This window comes from Schistocerca nitens, chromosome 6, assembly GCF_023898315.1.
Source record: "Schistocerca nitens isolate TAMUIC-IGC-003100 chromosome 6, iqSchNite1.1, whole genome shotgun sequence".
NCBI lineage: Eukaryota > Metazoa > Arthropoda > Insecta > Orthoptera > Acrididae > Schistocerca > Schistocerca nitens.
In genome coordinates this window covers 405,418,005-405,445,471 of record NC_064619.1, presented here as the reverse complement: position 1 = coordinate 405,445,471, position 27,467 = coordinate 405,418,005, and the positions used below count along the sequence as shown (strand labels likewise).

General features: G+C 44.6%; 1 protein-coding gene across 4 annotated transcripts in view; it reads right to left on the bottom strand.

The window, feature by feature from the left end:
- LOC126262649 (sorting nexin-24-like) overlaps nucleotides 1-27,467 on the bottom strand; it is a 67,583-nt gene that overhangs the window by 13,718 nt on the left and 26,398 nt on the right. For all 4 annotated transcript variants that reach the window (XM_049959414.1, XM_049959415.1, XM_049959413.1 and 1 more), the window contains exon 3: nucleotides 9,165-9,331. In XM_049959414.1, the coding sequence (XP_049815371.1) occupies nucleotides 9,165-9,311 (147 nt within the window). In that variant the 5' untranslated portion in view covers nucleotides 9,312-9,331. The remainder of the gene's footprint in view (nucleotides 1-9,164; nucleotides 9,332-27,467) is intronic.

Below are 27,467 nucleotides of genomic sequence, written 5' to 3'. Positions count from 1 at the left end.
ATTAAAATCAATACATAACAAACACCACCACTCAGGTCAGCAGCAACAGATTTCTGAGTCTACATCTATGAAACGGAAAAATTGAGATACTGACATTAATGCCTTAACCATACCAAAACCAATGTAGTAATGGTTACATGATAGTTTGAGTAACATAGCACTGCTGCTCATACTGTAGAAAGTAAATTGTACATCATTCAAGACTGATCATTTCCAAGGAAAATTTAAATATTTAATATAGTTAACACACTGCAAGACTATTACATTAACAACTAGACAATACTAATACAGTGTTATGAAAAATCTTTGACACAGTCTAGTATTACAAGACAATTATTTTAACTTACATTCATCTATGGGAAGCAAGAAGACATCTGGTCAGTATGTGAGGATTGATGGTATCACCTTCAGTGTGTGTTCTAAATTTCTTCATTCAGTGCAAGTGGTTTCACTGCTACAGTGGCTCTTAAATTTCTTTATTCAATGTAATTGGTCTCGCCACTGCTACACTGTCTTCAGAAATTGACAAATTGACAATAACTGGATCCAAACCAGCTTCCCATCCTCCCATTGTATGGGATAAAACTAAACCAACATCCACAGGCCTCACTGGACACATCAAACAAAAAGTGGTCCGAATTCAAATATTTGTATCAGCTGTTGCTTTGATGTGCGTACCAAACTCTCCATACACGAACAGATCTGCAGACAGTGTTTGAATTTTACCCCTTGTAATGGCAAGAAGGACAGCTGGATTAGATCCAGTTATTGCAACTGTGTGTCTGATGGTGCAGTGTAGCACTGAGGTCAATCACACTGAATAAAGAAATGTAAGAGACACGGATGAAAGGGGGACCATCAGTCCTAATGTCGTTTATCGTTGTTTATTCCAGTGTGTACAATTTGCCACTGGAGCCACATTGCAGTTTTAGTAAAGCATTAGCAATTACTTGAACAATTTGCCTCCTGTGATGCACATTTCAAATAAGCCCAACTGATTTAAGAGTTAAGAATACAACCAAATAAAATACTCCTGTTTTGTGACTTCCACTGGTCTGCCAGGTCTATAATCTGGTAAGAAAGATTGTGGTCAGAATAATCAGCAGAAAAATATATTTGACAACAAACTAAAACATAAACATACATCACATATGAAAAAAGAAATATGCAATTACAATTAATGATACATCCAGACACCCTTAGCATCAATAATTGCTTGGCACCCATGAAGCATGTTTTCCACATAGAAGAGACCTCCAAATGTGTCGAATCTGAGTTATCAGCTGTTTCAAAGTGTATTTTGCTTTGTACTTCATGTTGCTTTGTACTTCATGAAGCGTTAATGGGTTTCCCAAAAAAGGCTTCAATCATTTTTCCCACTTTTGGAGTCACTTTACCAATCGAACCACATTCTTCAAAGTCATCTATGTTTTTAACCAATTCACAGCATGTTACCCACTTCTTGTGAAAATGACTGATTTCCCCATATATGTAGATGCCATGGAATGACTCATTTTCAAACCTTTGGGATGGCTGCTGACAGCCTCAAAACACAATGTGGAAGCTGCAGTCATGTCTCTTCTTATGTATCTCAGTCAAGAATTCAAAGTAAACTAATGCTTTATGGACATTGCATAATGGACAAAGATAATCTCTATTTGGCTGAGAAAGAACTAAGGCAATATCTTTTGCTATTTGTATGTAATGCTGACCACACACTTACTTACCAGACTGTGTTCCTGCAATACTGGCCATTCAAACTGCAACTCTAGGAAGGGCACAAACAACGAAATTTTACTTCTGATGGCGACTGACAGCGAGCCACTCTCTCATCAACCCATGCCCATGTTTTCAATAGTCTGAAGGAACTGGAGAATGTGCTGGCCACCGAGGCAACAGTTAAATACTCCTCTGTAAGGAGATGAGTCACAACATAATGGGCAAAACACAGTCTTGTTTATCTTGCTGAAAGATAACATCATACAATTTTTCAACATAGGAGACAGCCACAAACTTTAACAGACAGAAAGCTATGCAAACCACTGACTGGATTGTTGGTTGGTTGGTTTAATGATTAAAGGGACCAAACTATGATGTGATCAGTTCCTCTTACCTGGAATAAGCAAGTTACCAAAACTGCAACCCAAAGAAAGGCATAGCACATAAAACCTACAGAAAGAAAACTCCCAAGGTCTCCCAGAGGCCCTCCTGAGAGCATGATTGGGGACATTCTCTCTCCCCCCCTCAACACACACACACACACACACACACACACACACACACACACACACACACACACACACACACACACACCACTCAACAATACACAGAAAAGACTAGTGACATTTGGACAGGGCGAGAGAAGCACAGGAAAACACACGAAGAACACCAAGTAAACATAGGAAGAACACCAAGTAAACATAGGAAGAACACCAAGTAAAACAGAGCATGTGAAAGGGGGAAGAAGAACAAAAGAACAGATAAGGTGAATGCTGGGCCATTGACTGGTCAGGGCAGAGGAGGTAATAGGCCATCCTGCCAAGTCCTCAATGGGCCAATGAGGCTGAGGTGCCCTCCGATAGGTAGAGTGATGAAAGTCCCCTTCACAAATAAACTGTAAAACCATGTCAGCCACAGAGGCATCGTCCGCCAACACCCGGCGTAGTGAGTTAGGAAGATTAAGAGTATGCCACAGGGCGGGTAGATTAGAACAGTCCAGCAAAATGTGGACCACTGGCAAATAGCACCAGAACGAGAGTGGGGTGGGTCCTCGCAACAGAGGAAATGACCGTGAGTCAGCCAAATATGGCCAATGCTGAGCGGGCAAATGAAGATGGAGACATTGTGTGAGGTTCACATGGAGGATCTCCACAAATTCATGGTCTGCTTTATCGCCCATAGTTTGTTCGGTGAAGGAATATGCCATTCCGTATTCCAAATCATCAGAATGTGGCAGCATAAAGTTAATCACAAGTCCAGTTCTGAAATATCAATCTTAAGCGGCAGCTTGCCTGTAGCCAATTTAGGCAGCCTGTAAGCGAGTTTATTCTCTGGGATCCCAACGCGACCCTGGGTCCAGGCAAAGACCACTGAGTGGCCACATTGAGGGCAAAATGGGAATCCTGGAAAGTCAGGACCAAGGGATGATGAGGTTAATGCCGGTCAAAAGTTTGTAAACTGCTCAAGGGGTTGCTACAAATGAGAAAGGACTCCCAGCACAGGAACGGATATGATTAAGAGCATGAGAGATGGCTACTAAAACACATCCAGCAAGGCGTAGAGTTCATTACATCCCGCATGAATGTAAGCAAAGCCAGTGTGATCGCAAACCATCCAGTCAACAGTACAAACTACTACCCTACCCTGAAACAAGGCTAGAATGGACAATAATTGGTGGTGGAGGCCCTTAGGCAGAGCCATGTCTTTCAGACCTTGTGATAGGTCAAGACAAAGCTGTGGACAGGGATAACTATGGGAGTGTATGTGAGCAGGCCGGGCGAAGTGGTGGTACAGGGAAAGCCAGAGTTCTGAAAAAAGGGACCAGATGCAAATGGAATTGCAACATCAGAACTGGGTCATCGTTGCAGGAGATGTACCTCCATGTCTAGAAAGAGGAGACAGTAGTTTGGGTGCTCTGTGAAGCAGTGGATGCATAACGCAGAAGCAGACCCCACAGTGATGGAACCATGGCCTCTGCCATCAGGTTGATCACAGGGCTAGTCCGAAAGGCACCAGTTGCCAGTTGTACCCCAAAATGGTGTACCGAGTCCAGCATCTGTAACATCGAGGTGACACAGAGCCATATGCGAGACTCCCATAATCTAGACAGGACTGGACTAATGCTTTTTAGAGCCAGAGCAGAGTAGAGTGGCCCACACCCCAGTAGGTATTGCTGAACCAATGAACAGTGTTGAGATGCGACCCACATGTCTGCTTTAGTTGAAGATAGGGAAGCCAAGTCAACTGGGCATCAAAGCCCAGTCCCAAAAACCAATGAGAGTCCCTACATTGGATGGAGTTGCACCATATGACAACAGAAATGCATAATTCCAGTCTTGGCAGCCGAAAACTTGAAGCCTTGAGTGACAGCCCTAGATTGCACTCTGTGTATTGCCCCCTGCAGTCTGCATTCTACAATACCCAACATGGATGAATAAAAATAAATGCAAAAGTCATCAGCATTCGAAGAGGGGGACACCTTAGGTCCCACAGCCACCACAGACCATTGGTTGCCACTAACAGGAGGACACTCAAAATGGAATACTGAGATACCCCATTCTCTTGCAGACGGGAGGGGCTATGGGAGGCACAAACCTGTACCTGATAAATGTTACATGAAAGAAAGTTCCAGATAAAACCTGAGAGTAGGTCATAGATGCCCCACTCACATAAGGTGTTAAGGATGTGGTGGTGCCATGTGGTATCACATGCTTTTTGAGGACCAAAGAAGATTGCAGCAAGGTGTTGATGTCAGGCAAAAGCAGCTCAGATCACAGACTCCAGATAGACTAAATTATCTGCAATAGAATGGCCTTGGTAAAAACCACCCTGGACCAAAGACAAATGGTCCTGGGATTCAAGGCGCCAATACAGCCTTCGACTCACCATCTGCTCGAGTAACTTGGAGAGGGCAGTGATTAAACTGATTGGACAATAGCTGTCTACCTGAACAGGCAGTTTACCCGATTTGGAAACTGGAATAATGACACCATTGGGAAGGCGATCCCCTCACTCCAGAGACCATTAACAAGAGCAAGTATATGACATTGACTAGCCATTAATAAGTGTTAAAGCATTTGCCTGTGCACCTGGTCTGGTCCACCCAACTAAATGGGACATTAAAATGCTCGGACAACGAAAGATAATTTTTTATTGGAAAAGTACGTTACAATAACAAATTCACCAAGGAATTTGCTGAAATCACTGGACCACTGGATCAACTTTGAAAGAAAACTGCACAGTTCAAATGCACCAAGCAAAAAGAAGCAGCATTTTTGAACCTCAAGAGGAAAAATATCAAGAAAACTAAATTGGTGCACTTGGTACCAACTCAGACTGTTTTATTAGCCATCAATGCTTCTTTGTACGTAATCAGAGCAGTATTGCCTCAAGTATTCAGATGGATTATTAAAACCCATTGCCTTTGCTTCTAAGACTAAAGGAACATCAGGCCAGATACAGCCAGATTGAAAAGAAAGTGCTGTCTATAATTTATGGGCTGAAGGAATTTCAACAATAGTGTATGAAAGAAGTTTAAAATGATCACAGGTCACAAGCATCTGCTTTCAATATTCTATCCAAACAAAGCTGCTGCCAGTAATGGTAGCTCAGAAACTACAAAGATAAGAAATCACACTGATGGAATGCAACTATGAAATCAATCAGATGCAGGCCCACAAAAAAAAAAAAAAAAAAAAAAAAAAAAAAAAAAAAAAAAAAAAAAAAAAATTACAATGCAGATGCCTTATCAAGACTACTACTGCTCCAGATGAAAAATCAATACATCTGGATAATTCTGCTTGCAACTTATGAAGAAATTAATTTAGATCAATTAATTTCCAGTTGATTGTAGGAAAAGTTTTGAAGCTATGAGCAAAGAGGCAGCACTAAAATTGATTCTGCATTAAGTGAAAAGCAGATGGCCACACTATTTGCCAAAAGACAAAAAATGTTTGCAACCATATTTTAACAAAGTGCTGCCATCAGCACTAGCCACGATAATCTTCACACAGCTTTCACAATGGTTATCATACCAAAATACACCAAAAGAAATTTTTGAAGAAACTGGGACATTGTCAGAATAAAATAAATGGCAAGAAGGTATCACTGACAGCAAAAAGTGGAGAAAGACATTGAAGAAATTGTTTCACAATGTGTTCGTCAAATGGCAAAACAAAACCGCAAAAATGATTTTCAAACCTGGCTCCAAGCAACAGAACCATGGAAAAGAGTTCACACTGATTATGCTGGACTACTCTGTGAAACATTGTGGTTCATGTATGGACACAGTTCCTTAGGCATTTGACATGGTGTCAGCAACTTCAGAAGCTACAATAAAAGCACTCGAGAGAGTCTTTGCCACAGGATTTCCCCAAGGTCATAGTTCCTGGTACTCTTACACAGTTTGTATCAAAGGAATTCAAAGATTTTTTGTGGCAGGTATGGGAAAGAACACTTTACTACAGTTCCATTTTATGCTGCTTCAAATGGTGGAGCAGAAAAATGTGTCAGAACTTTCAAAGAAGCCACTAGAAAAGCTAATTGGGAGGGGAAAATAAGCAAGATGCTCTACAAAAACTGCTGATTACTTATCGCATAACTCGAAATCCAGTACCTGAAACTCACCAGCCAAACTACTTCATGGCTATCGGCCAAGGATGAAATTGTCACTGATCCTTCCCTCAAAAGGAGATGCAAAGCCAAAGAAGAGCTTAAAAGTTACAGGTTGGTAATCAAGTGTACGCTAAAAATTTTTCAAACAATTCGTCAAATGGATCACAATGGATCACTGGCGGTGTAATCAAACAACTGGGAAATATGCCGTATGTCAAACTGCATTATGAACTGTCAAAAGGCATCAAAACCAACTCAGAAAATGCAGCAGCTTTAAGAATAATGGGCAACACAGAACTGAAGATGAAAGGCACTTAATTCGTCTGCTTCCCAAAAAGACAGTAGAACACGATGAAAGTGGACCACAGGATACTTCAGGGACTGAACCAGAAAATACACAGATTGAGGTGACATCTACCGAATTTGGAAGACCAACAAGGATTATTTGAAAAGTGGTTCACTACACGTTTCATCAAATTCAATTAAGTTAGTGACAATGGAGGGGCAGTACATTAAAGATGTATTCTTGCATTCCAATGGAAGACAAAAACAACTGAGCTTCTGTGTAATGGCATGGAAAACAACACATAGAAATATTCGGACAACACTGGCAATGACTGCAGATGTGTGAGGACTCAATCATATATCGAAGGCGACCATAACTGACAGAACATATCTGATAACTAAACATTTGCAGCATCAATCCTATTTATCTTTTATCAGTCATTCAACTGCTGTACACATAATTTTCTGGTGGAACATATGAATATGATCATAGTGAACAAACAGCCTCAGGGATTAGGCCTTAATCCCATTCACACTGCTGCCTTTATTGGCAGTAGATGAATTCTAATAATGCTGGTGCGTGTTTATTCAACTAAATCTGCATTTGGTCTCAAGTCTGAGTGGATGGTAAACAAAAATTGAACCTAGGCCCTTCCGCACCAAAGGCAGTAATACTAACCATTCGACCAAGGATGCGGTCTATGTTTATTGTTGACTGCTCATTCAGTACCTGCAAAGAACCAATTTCGAGGACTGCAAAATGGCATAGCTCAAAGTCAAAAAACTGTCATTTACTACCATACCATGACAGAGTGCCTTAGTAACCTGCAAAGTACTTCGTTCTGTTGGAATTTGTGTTTTTCAAAAGTCCAACATTCACTCAAAACAAACAACAGAGGATATTTGAATAAAGAGAATTTGTGAAAATTGAGGAGTTGAAGGCCATCAGTAAAAAAACTACCTCAACCTATAAAAAATGAGGTATCTGGAGAGTAATAGTTACTGAAGAACAATGTGGTATGTGTGCTTGCATTGACAGTGCTTAATATGTTACCTGATGTTTCTTTGAAATTATTTGGTACTTTGCTCAAACTTAATAAAAGTCAGAGCAGCATATACTGTATTTCCTACAATACTATGATGGTTATTGTGTACTGAACTGAGACATTGTGAAATTACAGAGTATCATCCTATGTTTCTTACAAAACAAACGGTTGTACAGTAATCATGAAAGGGGCATTAAGGCCTCCTGTGATGGCACATTATAATCAACGTGTAATTTACCCATTCATGTAGTATACATTATTTGCCTAATGCTGCAGATAACATATGGCTAAGGTGTACTTCCATGAAGTGACAAACAATGAAAATAAAGCACTGAAATTGCACTGTGGGCGAAATAGCAAACACCTTAAGAATCTATAGATGATGCAACTTTGCAGTATGGTACAATGAACCTTGGAGGACTGACTTTGAAGAAGGTACACGAATGTACAAATGTGACAGGAATATTTTGTTAGCCAATCATATGCTGTGTCAGTCTGCATTTTAAGATAATAGGTCAAAATTATCACTTGTAACCTTAATTACTTGAAGCCATTTATGCAGAAGCGGGGCAAAATTCAACTGTAAGCAAATCAAGATAGAGAAAAAACAGAATATAGACAAAAATACAAAGATCTAGATGACTGAGTAGCAATGAAATGTGAGTCTTTTGCGAACTTAAGTTGACGTGTCACTCTTTAAAACAATCAGACTCACCACCCATTGTCTGAAACCTACTCCCACACACAAGAGCTAACACGTACCAGGATTTGCTACATCAACAATCTGATGGGAAGCAATTGCTTACAAGGGGAAATTAAACACGTTACATCCACACATCATTCATTAGTGGCATTCGACCAATTACTCAAAGACTAAAATCAAGAAACAGTTATCTCAGAGCAATCAAGGCTACAAACACCATACTAGAGTGGAGATGCTGTCAACTTCAAAAGATAATCCTAGTTAAAACCATCCAAACTGGTCACTGGCCATACTGAAAACTGGAAATTATGGAATCTGTTAACAGACTACAGACAAGAACAATAAGATCCAAAGCAAATCAGCAAAAATAGGTATACTCACTACCGTCAAATGTTTGGATGTGTAGAGATGTCCAAACAATCCAAACACATGTCCCTGTCCTGATTGTTCCACCAAGTGATAGCACCTATGTCAGCAACTTTTTTGTCATAATGCAACTGAAACTGCACGCTTCTGAGCTCACCTAGCCCAACTAATCTGTTCTGTACATATTTATTTCTATTTTTATACTTTTGTCTGAGATATGTTATAGGTAATATAACTATTGTTTAATATATTTCCACGAGTCTTACTTCCTTTTCTCTTCTCAACTGTAATCTGAGACTTCTAAAAATTACGAGCTATTGTCATAAGAAAAACACAAACTGTTTGTGTGAACAATAGTTCAAAGAAAACAAGTACATGCTGAGCTCGTTATAAAGCAACACACAACAGTCATACTGATAGAAGTACCATACCTCTTTGTGCAATCTCAAAAATTCACTGTATCTTCTCTCTACAGAATAGTACTTTCCAGTCAATAGCGTCTCTATTACATAAACATAGTAGGGTTTCTCAGGTGGTTCATCCACAAGGCGATAACAACGAATAGAAACTTGAATCATGACATAATTTCTCTACCAGTCTGGAACACACAGCAAAGAATAATATATAGTTATTGACAAATTTAAATGGTAGTGAATAATATATTTAAGGCTACAGTGCAATAATAATAATAATAATAATAATAATAATAATAATAATAGCCACAAATATGCTTCTTTTCAAAAGCATTCTACTACATACTGAAAATCAGTATAGAAAAGAAATTATACTTGTCTACACAGGTACCACTGTACCTGTTTTATCTTCTGGTGTCTTACCTATACAGTTATTTCTGAAGCATTCTCAGTGGTGATTCTGCTTAGACCTTTCCTCAAAGCTGTATCAAAATAGGACTGCATTAAGCTATTCTGTGCAGTCCTGGTCATACTATGACCACAATTCATTTTTTTACAACCACAGTAAAGCTGCTGCTCATGCAAATCTCAATAACAGAACATCTGACTTTGTAGGTTGAGTAAATATAGTTCAATCACGCCACCGAAGAAAGGACCCAGACAAAACCTTGACTCATAATGCTTCAAAAATCAAAGCAGCAAAATGCATATGGCAGACAAACAGCCTGTTCACTATAGCAGAAGTATTTGCCTCTAGAGAATCAGAAACTGCACTGATATTAAAATTCTTCCCATTTATTGTTCAATTTCAATACCAAATCTTGTTTTTTACCTAAATGACCACTTTCGGTCACTCTGGATCATCTTCAGATCTAAGTTAGTTGGTTTGGGGTATAAAGGGACCAAACTACAGTGTCTTCAGTCCCTTTTTCCCGAAGCAAGCAAGGCTCAAGGTACAAAAACACCTGAAGTACGTTTGAGAAAGTAAAAGGGGGAAAAGGAATGGGCAACCACACCTAAAAAGAAAACGAATGGAGTGAACAAAAAACGGGGAAAACATACACCAGAAGGAAAAGTAGAAAAAGGTATTTAAACCAGCAATAATAAAAGAGGATGAGCCAGCCACTCTGCAACACATTAAAATGCCCCCCCCCCCCAAAAAAAAGACAAGGCGAGATAAACACACTTAGGGAAAAAGACGACCACCAACACATACAAATGCAAAGAAAGTTCAACAGAGTTAAAATGGAGGGAGGCTGGAGGCCTCTGAGAGAATGCTGAATGCCAACCCTTAGACGGTACCTGCCCCCCGCTCATGAATAAAACATAAAACCGTATCTGCTGTTGAGGCATTGTCGCCCAACACTGAAGGTAGTGTGCTGAGATGATTAAAAGTCCGCCGCAGAGCAGCTAAAAGTGGGCAGTCCAGCAAGATGTGGACGACAGTCATATGTGAGCCACAGTGACACCAAGGTGGGTCCTCGTGACGGAGGAGGTAGCCATGTGTTAGCCTCCTATGGCCAATCCGAAGCTGGCAGAGATCCACACAGTCCCTGCGAGAGACCCACATGGATGTCTTCCGCACATTTGTAGTCTCCTTAATAGCACACAGTTTGTTGTGCTTACTGAGATTATGACATTCCATCTCCCAAAGCTGAAAAACTTTGCAGCTTAGTAATGTGTAGCCTGGGATCCACACAAACACCACGGAATGACTGGACCATTCCAGGGCATAGATGGACTCCCGGATGGTCGCTCCAAAAGGGTGGCGGGGGTTGATAACTTGCAGGCTGCTCAAGGAGTCAGTACAAAGAAGAAACAACTTGCCAGGGCACGAGCAGATGCGCTCAAGAGCACAAGAAATAGCCACCAGCTCTGCAGTGAAAACACTGCAGCCATCTGGCAAGGAGTGCTATTCAGTATGTCCTCCATGAACATACGCGAAGAAAACGTGACCACCATCCATCGAGCTGTCGGTGTAAACCACTTTGTGGTCCCAGTTTATGTCAAGAATCGAGAGGAAGTGACAGCGGAGAGCTGCGGGGTTAACTGAGTCCTTAGGACCACGTGAAAGGTCCAGGCAAAGCTTCGGCCTAGGTGTACACCATGGAGGTGTATGTGAATGGTGGTAAAGGTAAGGACTCAACTTCATACAGAAGAGATCGGACGTGAACCACAATCTTAAGGCCTAACCTGGGCCTCCAATGCGGGAGATGAACCGCCGTGGATGGGAAAAGGAGACGGTAATTCAGATGCTCAGGAGAACTACGAATGTGTGGAACATAACTGACGAGCAGTTGTGCACGCCTAACCTTCAATGGAGGGTCTGGCATCCACCAGGACACTGGTCACCAGACTAATCCTAAAAACTCCTGCTTTCAGTCTAACGCCACAGTAGTGCACTGGGTCGAGTAAACACATAGCTGAGGGCACTGCCGAACCATAAACCAGACTCCCATAGTCAAGGTGGGATTGAACAACGGCTCTGTAGAGCAGCAGCAGCATAGTGTGATCTGCACCCCAGTTGGTGCTGCTCAGGCAGCATAGGGCATTGAGGTGCTGCCAGCACTTCCGCTTAACCTGACGAAGATGAGGAAGCCACGTCAATCACGCATCGAAAACCAGTCCTAAGAATCAATGTGTCTCCACTACAGTGAGTGGATCGTCATTAAGATAAAGTTCTGGTTCCGGGCGAACGGTACGATGCCAACAGAAATGTATGACACACGACTTCGCAACAGAAAACTGGAAGCCATGGGCCAGAGTCTATGACTGCGCATTGTGGGTGGCTCCCTGTAGGCGCTGCTCAGCAACACCATTACTGGAGGAGCAGTATGAAATGCAGGAGTCGTCTGCATACAGAGAAGATGAGACCAATGGCCCAACAGCTGCTGCTAGACCGTTAATGGCAACTAAAATACAACATTCAATACAGAGCCCTGCGGGACTCCATTCTCCTGGATGTGGGGGGAACTATGGGAGGCACCGTCTTGGACAAGGAAAGTAGGGAGTGATAGGAAATTCTGGATAAAAATCAGGAGCAGGCCCTGGAGACCCCACTCATATAATGTGGCAAGGATATGATGTCGCTAGGTCATGTCTTAAGCTTTTCATAAATCAAGAACGAAGGCAACCAGGTGTTGACAACTGGAAATGGCTGTTCGGATGGCAGACTTGAGGGGAAACTAGATTATCAATGGTAGAGCAACCCTGGTGGAAACTGACCTGGCATGGAGCCAATAGACCGCTTGACTCCAGGACCCAACACAACCGCAGACTTACCATACATTCTAACAGCTTACAAAGAATGCTGGTGAGGATGAGGGGCCGATAGCTATCCATATAAAGCGGGTTTTTACCAGGTTTGAGCACTGGAATGATGGTGCTCTCCTGCCACTGCGATGGGAAGAGTCCATCGCACCAGATCCGGATGAAGATGACAAGGAGATGTCACTTTTACTCAGACGAGAGATGTTCGATTATCTGACTGTGGATTCGATCTGGCCCAGGAGCTGTGTCGGGGCAATGTGCAAGAACGCTGAGGAGCTCCCACTCTGTAAATGGAGCATTATAGGGTGCACTGTGACATTCAGTGATCGAGAGGGCTTTCCTTTCCATCCACTGTTTGTGGGTGCGAAATGCTGTGGGATAATTCTCTGACACGGAGGCTTGACTGTAGTGATCAGCAAAGTGCTTGGCAATTGTGTTTGCATCGGTAGATAACACGCCATTGATGAATGCTAGTGACACCTGTTGGTTGTCTTGTACCCACAAACATGTCTGATCTTCGTCCAGACTTGGGAAGGTGACGTATGGCACCCAATGGTTGAGACGTACCTCTCCCAACATGCCCGTCTCCATCTTTTTATAAGCTGGTGAACACGGGCACAGAGCCATTTAAAAGTTATTAGGTGCTCTAAGGAAGGGTGCCACTTATGTCGCTATAGAGTTCACTGATGCTCTTTAATAGCCACAGCGATTTCCAGCGACCACCAAGGTACTGACATTCGCCAGGGGCACCCTAAAGAACAAGGGATCGTGTTTTCCGCTGCAGAAACCATCGTTCTAGTGACCTGCTCAAGTACCACATCAATGGAACCATGTGGGGGAGATTCAGTGGTGTCAGCAGAGCTGAAAGCCTCCCAGACTGCCTTGTTTAAAACCCATCTTGCTAGACATCCGGGGGAATGGTGCTGGGGGGAGTGACTGGAAGATGGGAAAGTGGTCACTACCACACAAGTCATCATGGGCACTCCAGTTGACAGATGGGAGACATCCTAGACTGCAGAGGGGTAAATCAATGGCCAAGTAAGTGCAATGAGCCACACTGAAATGTGTGGGGGCCACAGTATTTAACAGGCAGAGGTCAAGGTCAAGTTGAGGCAGGAAAGTTTCGACATCTGCCTCGGCCAGTAAGCATGGTACCACCCCACACGGGGTTATGGGCATTAAAATCTCCCAAAAGTAGGAAAGGTTTAGGGAGTTGTTGAATCAGTGTAGCCAACGAGTACAGGGGTATTGCATAATCCGCAGGAAGATATACTTTGCAGACAATTATTTGCTGCGTTGTCCTTATTCTGACAGCCACAGTTTCAAGAGGGGTTTGAAGGGGCACAGGTTCACTGCATACTGAGTTCAGGAAATAGACACAAACTACACCTGACACACTATTATAGTCGATACGGTTCTTGTAATATCCCCTATAGCCGCAAAGGGCAGGGGTCCGCATTACCAGGAACCAGGTTTCCTGTACGGCAATACAGAAAGCAGGTGTAAAGCTTAACAGTTGCCATAGCTCAGCCAGATGGTACAAAAAACCACAGCAATTCCACTGGATGATGACATTATCATGAAGTTGGGAAGGCATGAAGGATGCAAGGAGGCAGGTTACGCCTCAGTGTCACCTGCTGCCACTGACTGAGTATTTGTATCCATTCCTATTGTGGATGAGGCATCAATGAGATCCAGGTCCTCAGGGGACACTGAGATCTCCACCTCATCCGCAGGTGCAGAATTGGTAAGGAGTGGTGGTATTGGGGCCACCGAAGGGTCCTTTTTCTTAGCACACTTCTTTGTTTGCTTGTGCTCTTGCTTCTCTTTAGGGGATTGCTAGGAGGACTTCTCTGCAGTGGCTTCAGGCACAGAGGACGACCATGAAGTTCTTTGTCCAGCGGCTTTTGGCTCCTTTAGCCAATGGCGAGTATCTGCTGTGGCATTAGTAGAGACCTTGGGAGAAAGGGTCGCAAGGGACACCTTCCGCAGGAGAGGAGCTGGAGGAGGCTGTTGCTCCTCCAGCTGCTGGGGGAGAGGACTGATCTCCCCTGCATTTGGGAAGGGGGGGGCGGAGGGGGGGGGCGGGGTGCCTTGCTCCTGAAGTAGGTACTTTGGGAGCAATGGAAAGAGACTTTCCCCCTACCACCAACGGGGTGGATGTATTCAGGAGGCCCAGAGATCCCACTGTTCGTGGCACAGAGTGTGGCACGACTGGTAATTGTGATGGCAATGGTAATGTGGCTGCAGCATATGTGGATGTCAACCGAACAGGGTGGAACCGTTCAAATTTACGTTTAGCCTCATGGTAAGTCAACCGGTCCAGGGTCTTGTACTTCATGATGTTCCGCTCCTTTTGGAGTACTGTGCAGTCTGGCAAGCAGGGGGAGTGCTGCTCTCCACAGTTGATACAAGTGCAAGGAGGTGCACAGGGAGTATCTGGATGCAGTGGACATACGCATTCTCGACATGTGGCGTTGGAATGCAGCAGAAGACGTGCCCAAATTTCCAGCATTTCAAGCACTGCATAGGGGGATGGACAAATGGTTTAACGTCACAGCAGTGAACCATCACCTTGACCTTTTCAGGCAATTAATCATCTTCAAAGGCCAAGATGAAGGCACCGGTAGCAACCCTGTTCTCTTTGGGTCCCCTGTAAACACGCCAGATGAAATGAACACTCCGCCGTTCTAGAATGGTGCAAAGCTCGCCGTCAGGTTGCAAGAGGTCGCGATGGAAATAAACCCCTGGACCATGTTGAGGTTTTTATGGGGAGTGAAGGAAACAGGAATATCAACCAGCCGGTCATAAACGAGTAACACCCGGGATTGGGCTGGGGATGCTGTCTGAATCAAGAGTGCACTGCTTCTCATCTTGGACAGCACTGTCACTTCCCTAACTTCAACAAGAAACTGAGGCTTCATATGTAGAAAGGAGACCCGTCCATTCTGCTACAGACTAAATACCGAGACGAATATGGCTCTTCTTTCTGTAGTCCTACATTTCCGAGGAAGGGAAACGATTTGGGCTCATATCTATCAGCTTTATACTCAATCTTGTCCTTCTTAGAGACTGCTGGCACCGTACAGTCACCAGCAAGAGATGACTTAGTCCACTTCATTGCGGGTCAGCCGCCCTGATGCCACCCACTCCGATCAGGGGCTCTCCCCACTGGTGCCACAGCTAAAGCCACCTGGCATGATGGCTGTTGCCGGGAGTCCTGATTCCCCAGGAAGACAGACATCTACTCCTTGGAATATGTGGGGAGTTTACAGCTCATTCATCACGGTGCGATCCCTGTGTTGTCAGAGGGCTATCACCAAATGGGTACACGAGGGCCCCACAACAACGGACTGGCTACCATGCTGGATATTGAGTGCAGAGAAATCCAATACTGTCATGGGGACGAAAGAGGACAGAAGACAACAGAAGAAGATGACATACATCGGGAAGTGTCCTCACCCATATAGTTGAATTGCAGGTGCAGATGTAAAGCCATGACAAGAGGTTCAGGAGATCAAATATAAGGGCGCTATGGATAACACATGCACCACATTAGGCATCCTTCCCCATATGGCCCACACTTCTGTAGAATTTGGAAAGTGACAGGTCAAATCATAGAATGGGACCCGAACTTATAGGGCCGCAAAAGTGTGAGACTCCTTTTAGTCTTGTTTTAGTCACCTCTTACGACAGGCAGGGCTAACTCGGGCCTATTCTAACCCCCAGACCCAAAGGGGGGTCAGATCTAAGTAACTGCGTCAGCAACCCACCTTATCTATTCAGAACCTCATATCACAATGCTCAGGTATGAGGTACTGAATAGACATGACATGTTGCTGACAAACTACTTACATATCAAAATGATACAGTGTAATTGAAACGTGTCATTTATTTAAAAAAAAAGATGCAATAGAGACTGAACAATAAATGAGCATTATTTTAAACAGCCTGTAATTGAGATAAAGAGATGGATCTTATAAATTAAGAAAATAACTTACTTAGTGACAAATGAATGAGAGATGACGCATAAAAGGGCATTAAATCAGTTTTTGTTTAACACCAGTTTCTTTTAATCACCTCTGTATAAGCCAACAGCAAAATATAGAAATATTTAAAGGTTTGGCACCACTGTGCATCATTCATAATCAAGTGTTGAAGAGTTTATAATTCATTTAAATGTGGCAAAGTCTTTACAGGAACAAATATGAGTCTTAATAACATAATAGAACATCATGGGTGGAATATAAGTAATAAAAGGAGTACAGGTATAGGTGAGATACTGAACAGTCAAACAAACAATACCAAAAACATGGCTAAGCTTTCTGGTGATTTCCTTCAGAGCTAAATGTACAAAGTCACACCAATTAAATATCTATGGTTGGTTGGTTTAAAAGAGGAGGGGAGGGACCAAACTACGAGGTCATCAGCCCCTTGTTCCTAATAAAACAATGGCACAAGTGTGAGAATAAAACAGATGAGTCACACAACACAAAACGGGAAGAAAGGAAAAACAACAAAGACAAAGGAGAGGCAACGAACACTAAAAGGAACAAAGAAGGACAAGAAAACAACAGAGAGACTAGAAACAGAAGAGAGTAAAACAAGAAAGCAGATTACAGTGGCCGGCTGACCATGAGAATAAAAAGGAGAAATCAGCCACTCTGAAACACATTAAAACCTCCACCCTAAAAGCACTAGGACACAGAGGGACAAAGCACTGCACTGAAACATAGATCAAATGATGAAACCTCACCCTCACAAATAAAACGTAGGACTAAATCTGCCAATAAGGCATTGTCAGACAAAATGAACGGCAACAAGTTCGGTAATTCAAGATTTCATCGCTGGGCAGTCAAAGTGGGACAGTGCACCAGAATACGGGCCACTGTCAACCGGGCGCCACACTGACACTGAGGCGGGTCTTCATGGCACAAGAGGTAACCGTGGGTCGCCCAAGTGTCGCCAATGCGGAGCCGGCAGATGACAACTGATTCCCTGCGAGAGGCCTGCATGGAAAACTTCCACACATTCGTAGTCTACTTAATGACACACAGTTTGTTGTGTGTACTGCTATACCATTCCTTCTCCCAAAGCCGAAAAACCCTATGGTGTAGGTCAGAATGCAGATCAGGTTCAGAGATGCCCATCTCCACAAGCGGTTTCCACGTAGACTGTTTGGCCAGCCTGACGGCAAGTTCGTTGCCTGGGACGCCGACGTGTCCTGTGGGCCAACACAAACATCACTGAACGACATGATCGGTCCAGGGCATAGATAGACTCCTGGATAGGCACCACCAAAGGATGGCGAGGGTAGCACTGGTCGATAGCTTGTAGGCTGCTCAAGGAGTCAGTACACAGAAGAAACAACTCCTCGGGGCATAACGAATATACTGAAGGGTAAAAGAAGATACGGCCACCAGCTCTGCAGTGAATACACTGCAGCCATCGGGCAAGGAATGCTGTTCAGTATGTCTTCCATGGACATACGCAAAGCTGACGTGAGCATCAGCCATCAAGCTGTTGGTGTAAACCACTTCGTGGCCTCGGTACTTGTCAAGAATCAAGAGGAGGTGGCAGCAGAGACCCACGGGGTTAACCGAGTCCTTAGGGCCATATGAAAGGTCCAGGTGAAGCTGTGGCCTCGGTGTACACCATGAAGGTATACGTGAATGAACCTCAGGTACAGGTGGTACAGGCAAGGACTCCAGAACGAAAGGATCAGACACGATCTGCAATTGGAAGCCTTGAGCTGAGCCGCCGATGTGGGAGATGATCCGCCGTCGGTGGGAAAAGGAGACTGTGATTTAGATGCACAGGGAACTACGAACGTGTGCTACGTAACTGGCGAGCAGTTGTGCACGCCTAACCTGCAATGGAGGCACTCTGGCTTCCACAAGGATGCTGGTTACCGGACTCGTCCTAAAAACTCGTCGCTAGCCGAACGCCACAGTGGTGAACTGGGTTGAGTAAACGGATAATTGAGGGCGCCGCCAAACAGTAAACCAGACTCCCATAGTCCAGGCAGGATTGAACAAGGGCTCTGTAGACCTGCAGCAGCGTAGAGCGATCTGCACCCCAGGTGATGTTGCTCAGGCAGCAGAGGGTACTGAGGTGCTGAAAGCACTTCCGCTTAAGCTGACAAAGGTGATGAAGCCACGTCAATCGGGCATCGAAAACCAGTCCTACGAATCGATATGTCTCCACCAAAGTGAGTGCATCATCATTAAGATAAAGTTCTGGGTCCCGATGAATGGTATGACACTGGCAGAAGTGCATAACACACGACTTTCCAGCAGAAAACTGGAAACCATGGGCTAGAGCCCATGACTGCCCCTTATGGTTGGCTCCCTGTAGGCGCAGCTCAGCAGCACCAGTACTGGTGGAGCAGTATGAAATGCAGAAGTTGTCTGCAGGCAGAGAAGGTGAGAGACAGCCCTACAGCTGCTGCTACACCATTAAACACCACTAAAAATAGAGAAACACTCAATACAGAACCCTGTGGGATTGTTGTTGGGTTGTTTTTGGGGAAGGAGACCAGACAGCGAGGTCATCGGTCTCATCAGACTAGGGAAGGACGGGGAAGGAAGTCGGCCGTGCCCTTTCAAAGGAACCATCCCGGCATTTGCCTGGAGCGATTTAGGGAAACCACGGAAAACCTAAATCAGGATGGCCGGACGCGGGACTGAACCGTCGTCCTCCCTGTGGGACCCCATTCTCCTAGATATGGGGGGAACTATGGGAGGCACCATCTTGGACACGGAAACTATCAAGCGACAGGAAATTCTGGATAAAAATCGAGAGTGGGCCTCTGAGACCCCACTCGTATAATGTGGCAAGGATATGATGTTGCCATGTTGTATCATATGCTTTTCGGAAATCAAAAAAGATGGCAACCACATGTTGGTGTCTGGAAAAAGCTATTCGGATGGCAAACTCTAGGGATACAAGATTATCAGTGGTGGAGTGACCCTGGTGAAAGCCGCCCTGACATGGAGCCAGTAGGCCACATGACTCCAGAACCCAACCCAACCGCCGACGCACCATACATCCCAGCAGCTTACAAACAACGTTGGTGAGGCTGATAGGCCGATAGCTTTCCACATCAAGTGGGTTTTTACCGGCTTTGAGCACCAGAATGATGGTGCTCTCCCATCATTGTGATGAAAGACGTCATCACACCAGATCTGATTGAAGATGATGAGGAGACGCTGCTTGTAGTCAGATGAGAGATGTTTAATCATCTGACTGTGGATACAATCTGGTCCAGGAGCTGTGTCGGGCACTGAGGATCTGCCACTCTGTAAATGAGGCGTTATAGGTTTCATTGTGGCGTGTAGTGAATGACAGGACTTTCAAATGGGGGCTGGAAGGGAGAGTGTGAAAAGCTGGGGGTGTAATTCTCCGATGCAGAGGCTCGAGCAAAGTGCTCGGCAATTGCATTTGTGTCGGTAGATAACATGGCATTTATGTTAACACCGGGGACACCTGTTGGGGTCTGGTACCCGAAAACGTGTTTGATCTTTGCCCAGACTTGGGAAGGTGATGTATAGCACCCAATGGTCGATAAGTATCTCTCCCAACACTCCTGATTCTGTCGTTTGATAAGTTGGTGAACACAAGCATGGAGCTGTTTAAAGGCTAAGTAGTGCTCCAGGGAAGGGTGCCACTTATGCCGCTGCAGAGCTCGCCGACACTCCTCAATTGCTTCAGAGACTTCCGGCGACAACAAAGGGACTGTCTTTCGCTGGGGGCACCCTAAAGAGCAAGGGATCATGTTTTCTACCACAGAAACAATTATTGTAGTCACCTGCTCAACCATCACATCTGTGTTACCATGTGGGGGAGATTCAAAGGTGACAGCAGAGGTGAAAATTTCCCAGTAAGCCTTGTTTAAAGCCCGTCTGGGCAGGTGTCCGTGGGCTTGACACTGGACAGTGACAGGAAGATGGGGAAGTGGTCACTACCAAACAGGTTGTCACGTACTCTACAGTGGATACATGGGAGACGTCCTGGGCTGCAAATTGATTTATCAATGGCCGAGTAACTACCTCGAGCCACACTGAAATATGTGGCAGCCCCTGTATTTAAGAGGCAGAGGTCGAACCGAGACAGTAAAGTTTCGATATCTCTGCCTCAGCCGAGTAAGCATGGTACCACCCCACAAGGGGTTATGGGCATTAAAATCTTCCAGAAGAAGAAAGGTTTAGGGAGTTGATCAATCAGTGCAGCCAATACATTCACGGGTAATTCCCCATTTGGAGGAAGATATACATTGCAGACAGTTATTTCCTGCGTCGTCCTTATTCTGACAGCCACAGCTTCAAGAGGGGTTTAAAGGGGCGCATGTTCACTACAGACTGAGTTTAGGACATAAACGCAAACTCCACCTAACACTCTATTATAGTCACTATGTTTCCTGTAAGACCCCTTATAGCCATGGAGGGCAGGAGTCCGCATTGCTGGGAACCAGGTTTCCTGGAAGGCAATGCAGAAAGCAGGTGTAAAGCAGTTACCATAGCTCAGCCAGGTGGTGGAAAAAACCACCGCAATTCCACTGGAGGATGACATTGTGAGACTGAGAAGGCACCAAACATTCAATGAGGCAATTTACGCCTCAGCGTCACCTGCTGCCACTGACTTTTTGCCTGAGCAGTTCATTTTGTCTGAGGGTCCTGCGAGATCTAGAACCTCAGCGGACGCCAGAATCTCCACCTCATCCAGACACAGAGCTTGGAGGTAGCGGTGGTGTGTGTGCGCCACTGCAATTCCCTTGGTCTTGGGGACCTTCTTTTTGGATTTCTCTTGATGTTCCTTGGGTTTCCCTGACTGGGAGGACTTCACTGATTCCGTCTCCGGGACTGAGGATGAGCGTGAACCCTGCGACCAGTTGCTTTTGGTTCTGCCACTGGCGGGTATCATCTTACCCACTGGCAGAAATGTGGGAAGGGAGTGACCCCTAGGGACACCTTCCTAGCGAGAGCAGCCGAAAAAGTTGTACGCTTCTCCAGCTTAGAAGTGGGGACGGATGTCCCCGATGGTTGGGGGAAGGTGTTGCTCCAGAAGTAGGTCGTGCAGGAGCAACAGGGAGGGAAGTGCCCCTCCCCCCCCCCCCCAATCAAGGGGGCAGGTGTAGTCTTCTGGCTCAAACAGATGACTGGGGTTGGAGAGGTGACTGGGGTTGGCAGAGCTGATGCGGCTGTAACTGTTGTAGCAGCAACGTAAGACAATGCTATACGTACAGGGTATAGGCGTTCAAATTTTCTCTTAGCCTCAGTGTAGGTCAGTCAGTCCAGGGTCTTAAACTCCACGAGTTTCCTTTCTTTCTGAAGAATCCTGCAGTCTGGCGAGCAAGGCGAATGGTGCTCTCCACAGTTGACAGGCAGGCACATGGAGTATTGGGATGTGATGGGCATCCCCAATCTCGACATGTGACACTTTAAGTACAGTGGGATGACATATGATCGAACTTCCAACATTTAAGCACTGCATTGGGGTAGGGATATAGGGTTTTACATCACAGCAGTAGACCATCACCTTGACCTTCTCGAGTAATGAAGCATCCTCGAAGGCCAAGACGAAGGCACCGGTGGCAACCTGATTATCCCTCAGACCCCAGTAGACACATCGAACAAAATATACACCTTGTCATTCTAAATTGGCTCGCAGCTATCATCGGACTGCAAAAAAAGGTCCCTGTGAAATATGATACCCTGGGCCATATTTAAGCTCTTATGGGGTGTGATGGTACAGAAACATCCCCCAGCTCGTCACAAGTGAGTAACACCCAGGACTGGGCAGAGGATGTTGTTTCGATGAAGACTGACCCAGATCTCATTTTGGACAAGCCCTCCACCTCCCCGAACTTGTCCTCTAAATGCTCAACAAAAAACTGAGGCTTCATCATGATGAAAGATTCCCCGTCAGCTCTTGAACATACAAGGTATTGGGGCAAATAAGAGCCGCCGCCTTCCTTAGCCTGACGTTCCTCCCACGGTGTGGCCAGGGAGGGGAACGATTTGGGTTCGTACTTCTATGCATTGAATTAAGCCCATGAATGCTTACAGACTGCTGGTGTTTGACCCCCAGCAAAAGACGATGTACTACACTTCATTGCGTGTCATCCACCCTGATGCCACCCACTCCAATCAGGTGCCCTCCCCACGTGCGCCACCCTGCCGCAGCAATGGCCACCTTCTCTTTAGGAAAATTTTGAAAAATGGAGGTCAAACCCTACAGGGGACCATCACAAAGGCCGAAACGTGTGAGACTCCTTTTAGTCGCCTCTTAGGACAGGCAGGAATACCTCAGGCCTATTCTAACCCCTGGACCCGCAGTAGGGAAATATCTAAACCTGCATTTGCAACAGACTTCAGAATAATTCTACTACTTTAAAAGCGAACATTTTTGGTTAGGCTTTACCATGACTGTTACTGACATTAAATGAAACAGCAAGTTTACTGTTACCAGTCACTATTTATCTCCATGGTGCGTTTCAAAGGTTTAAACCTCCATCAGGTGGATTTACATTTGTTAGTATGAGATGTGTGTCTGCATTGTACAAAACACAGACACATATCATACTAACAAATGTAGTGCAACACACAGACACATGTCATACAAATGTAAATCCACCTGACTGAGGTTTAAACCTTCGAAATGCACTGTTGAGATAAATACACAATGACTGGTTACAGTAAACTTGTTTCCAGAATGAGATTTTCACTCTGCAGTGGAGTGTGCACTGATATGAAACTTCCTGACAGATTAAAACTGTGTGCCAGATCGAGACTTGAACTTGGGACCTTTGCCTTTCGCCGTCAAGTGCGCTACCAACTGATCTACCCAAGCACAACTCACGCCCCATCCTCACAGCTTTACTTCTGCCAATATCTCATCTCCTACCTTCCAAACTTCACCTGCAGGAGAGCTTCTGTAAGTTGTGAGGACAGGGTGTGAGTTGTGCTTGGGTAGCTCAGATAGTAGAGCACTTACCTTTCGCAGGCAAAGGTCCAGAATTAGAGTCTCGGTCCGGCACACAGTTTTAATCTGCCAGGATGTTTCAGTAAACTTGTTGTTCCATTTAATTCTGCAACTACTGACATATCTCGTGTAAGGGCTACGAAGACAAAAGAAATTAGGTAGGGCCTACTGTATGGAAGACCCACAATGATTTAGGTTGCAGCAGTTATTCAGAGATGAAGAGGCTTGCACAGGATAGAGTATCATAGAGAGCTGTATCAAACCAATCTTCAGACCAAAGACCACAACAACGTAGAAAATACTCCACCAAGCACTGTGTGGTGGCTTGTGGAGTGTGGTATGTATGTAGATGCATGCACAGCTACATTGTAGCCAAGTAGATGAATGAATGTAGTTTGTACCAATTAGCTCTGAGAAGAGACACTGCCTGAAAATTTAGCAATTTTTCCATCTAGTTTATGTATGTACACCCACTCCACATCTTGGCTATAGAGTGGATTACTACTTCCATTAAATATGAGTATTAATGCAAGAATCTTTGAAATTAAAAAAAAAGAACAAAAAAAGAAAAAAAAAAAAGATCTGATCTGTACAAGGTATGGATGCCAATGGTAACAAGTTGCCATACACGGGCGATTGACAACAACAGGTAGCATGGCATAGGAGAAAAGCAGCACAGTAACACAGTAGTTTCCTGCATGCATCATAGAAAAACAGTTTCAACGTCAAGTGATGTTGATAATGTCCACTGGAGACACTGATGAAACATTCTGAAGCGATATGTCCCACATAAACTGCCATCAAGCTCTAGGAGCATTTCATTTTACAGCTAAATGTTGGTGCCATTCTTTAAATGAAATAAAATATCTTTCTTCCGTCCTTTTACCTCTATTATCGCAATGTTGAGCTTCTATTACTACCACCATTACACCCTGCAGATGAAAGTGCCATATTTATGAAAGCAACAGCAGTACCACACTATTTGTGAATCAGAGGTATAAAAACTTCAGTAAAATTGTTAAACAAGCTTCTGACCTCTTCTGGAAGAACTGATTAACGGAAACAGTCTTACTTTTCAATGGGCTTGTTTGGTATTTCATTTACAGTAAGCATGGAATCTTTCCTATTGGCCAGTATTACTGCAACAACTGTTAGTTGTATCATGACACATTTCAATAACATCACCATCCAATTGCCCTTTACCCATATTTTTCTTTGTGCATCTTTCAGGTGTAGGGTTTAATCCCCAATCATAAGAGTGTCAGACAGTTGAACAGTGAGGTTCCTAGTTATCTTCCTCATCTCACCTCCAGGTGGGAAGTCTGCATCAGACACAGATTGTGCTAAACTAGCTGGCATCCACGACAGAACCCTTACTATCAAACATAATTCTGAATTAGTTACTTCTTGATTGACAGGTGAGAATCCATTTTTTGGTTTGCTTTGCCTTTTTTCTTTGTTGTGTCTTTCACCTTCAGTGGACTGGCTGATAAAGAACCCATTGGAAGGAAGGAAGGAAGAGATGAAACACAACCTTGGGTAAGGGGAGGAAAAAGGCAGTCTCCTTTTCGAAGGATCCATCCAAACATTAAACGATGTAGGTAATCCATGAAAAACCTAATTTTGGATGGATGGATGAGGATTTGAACTGCTGCCCTCCAAAATTTAAGTTCAGTGTCCCAAGACTGTGACACTTCATCACTTGCAGATGTAGGAGCACTGTATCTTACAATTGTTGCCTTCTGTGCTGTAGCACCTGACTCAAATGAAACACAGAAACATAGAGGGAAACATTCCACATGGGAAAAATATATGTAAAAAACAAAGACGCTTTAACTTACCTAACAAGAAAGCACTGGTATGTTGATCGACACAATAAAATAAAAAACACACACACACAAATATTCAAGTTTTTGCAACCCATGGTTGCTTCATCAGGAAAGAGGGAAGGAGGGAAGGGGAGCGGAAGACGAAAGGATGTGGGTTTTAAGGGAGAGGGTAAGGAGTCATTCCAATCCCTGGAGCGGAAAGACTTACCTTAGGGGGAAAAAGGACAGGTATACACTCGCACACACATACACATCCATCCGCACATATACAGACACAGGCAGACATATGTAAATGCAAAGAGGTTGGGCACAGATGTCAGTCGAGGCAGAAGTACAGAGGCAAAGATGTTGTTGAATGACAGGTGAGATACGAGGGGCAGCAACTTGAAATTAGCAGAGGTTGAGGCCTGGTGGGTAACGGGACGAGAGAATATATTGAAGGGCAAGTTCCCATCTCCGGAGTTCTTATAGGCTGGTGACAGTGGGAAGTATCCAGATAGACTGGACAGTATAACACTGTGCCAAGATGAGCTGGCATGTTTAGCCACAGGGTGATCCTCATTGCACACAGACCCAGTCTCTCCCATCTACTCAATCTCCCACTTCCAGCTCCACTCCCCCCAAAACCTCAAAATACTAATCAACACAATCTGGAACCACAACACCCTAATTCAGTAGTTAACCTTTCCTCCAAACCTCTCTCCCAATCCGAAACCTCTGTCCTATCCGAAGGCCTCACCTTCAGTCCTACTCCCAGATTCAACCAAACAGCCCTCGTCAAAGATTTACTGTCCTACACTCTTAGTCTCTGCTGGAAATATCACTTTGCCACGAAGAAAAATAATCCTAATCATACTCCTAATGATCCAACTCCCAAGACACTATTCAAATTGAACCCTGCCTGGAACAGTTCCGTCCTCCGTCACAGCGGGACCCACTTCTTCCTCAAACTCACCCTCTCCAAAACTTCCAGGAATTTCTCACTTCCAGCCTTGCCTCTCAATCTTTCTTGAAAAACCTTAATTCTACTCCCAACATCACCACAGCTGAAGCCCAGGCTATTCGTGATCTGAAGGCTGACCGATCCATCGTCATTCTTCCGGCTGACAAGGGTTCCACGACCGTGGTACTTGATCGTCGGGAGTATGTGGCTGAGGGACTGCGTCAGCTTTTGGACAACACTACATACAAAGTTTGCCAAGGTAATCCATTCCTGATGTTCAGGCGGAGCTTCAAGGAATCCTCAGAACCTTAGGCCCCCCCAAAAAACCTTTCACCTGACTCCGTCAACCTCCTGACCCCACCGACACCCCGCACCCCTACCTTCTACCTACTTCCTAAAATTCACAAACCCAAACATCCCGGCCGCCCCATTGTAGCTGGTTAACAAGCCCCCACAGAACGTATCTCTGCCTACGTAGATCAACACCTTCAACCCATTATATGCAGTCTCCCATCCCTCATCAAAGACACCAACCACTTTCTTGAACGCCTGGAATCCTTACCCAATCTATTACCCCCAGAAACCATCCTTGTAACCATTGATGCCACTTCCTTATACACAAATATCCCACACATCCCGGGCCTCGCTGTGATGGAGAATTTCCTCTCATGCCGATCACCTGCTACCCTACCTAAAACCTCTTTCCTCATTACCTTAGCCAGTTTCATCCTAACCCACAACTTCTTCACTTTTGAGGGCCAGACACACCAACAATTAAAGGGAACAGCCATGGGTACCACGATGGCCCCCTCATACGCCAACCTATTTATGGGTCGCTTAGAGGAAGCCTTCTTGGTTACCCAAGCTTGCCAACCCAAAGTTTGGTACAGATTTATTGATGACATCTTCATGATCTGGACTCTCAGTGAAGAAGAACTCCAGAATTTCTTCTTCAACCTCAACTCCTTTGGTTCCATCAGATTCACTTGGTCCTACTCCAAATCCCATGCCACTTTCCTGGAAGTTGACCTCCATCTGTCCAATGGCCAGCTTCACACATCTGTCCACATCAAACCCACCAACAAGCAACAGTACCTCCATTATGACAGCTGCCACCCATTCCATATCAAACGGTCCCTTCCCTACAGCTTAGGTCTTCGTGGTAAACGGATCTGCTCCAGTCCTGAATCCCTGAACCATTACACCAATAACCTGAAAACAGCTTTCGCATCCCGCAACTACCCTCCCGACCTGGTACAGAAGCAAATAGCTAGAGCCACTTCCTCATCCCCTCAA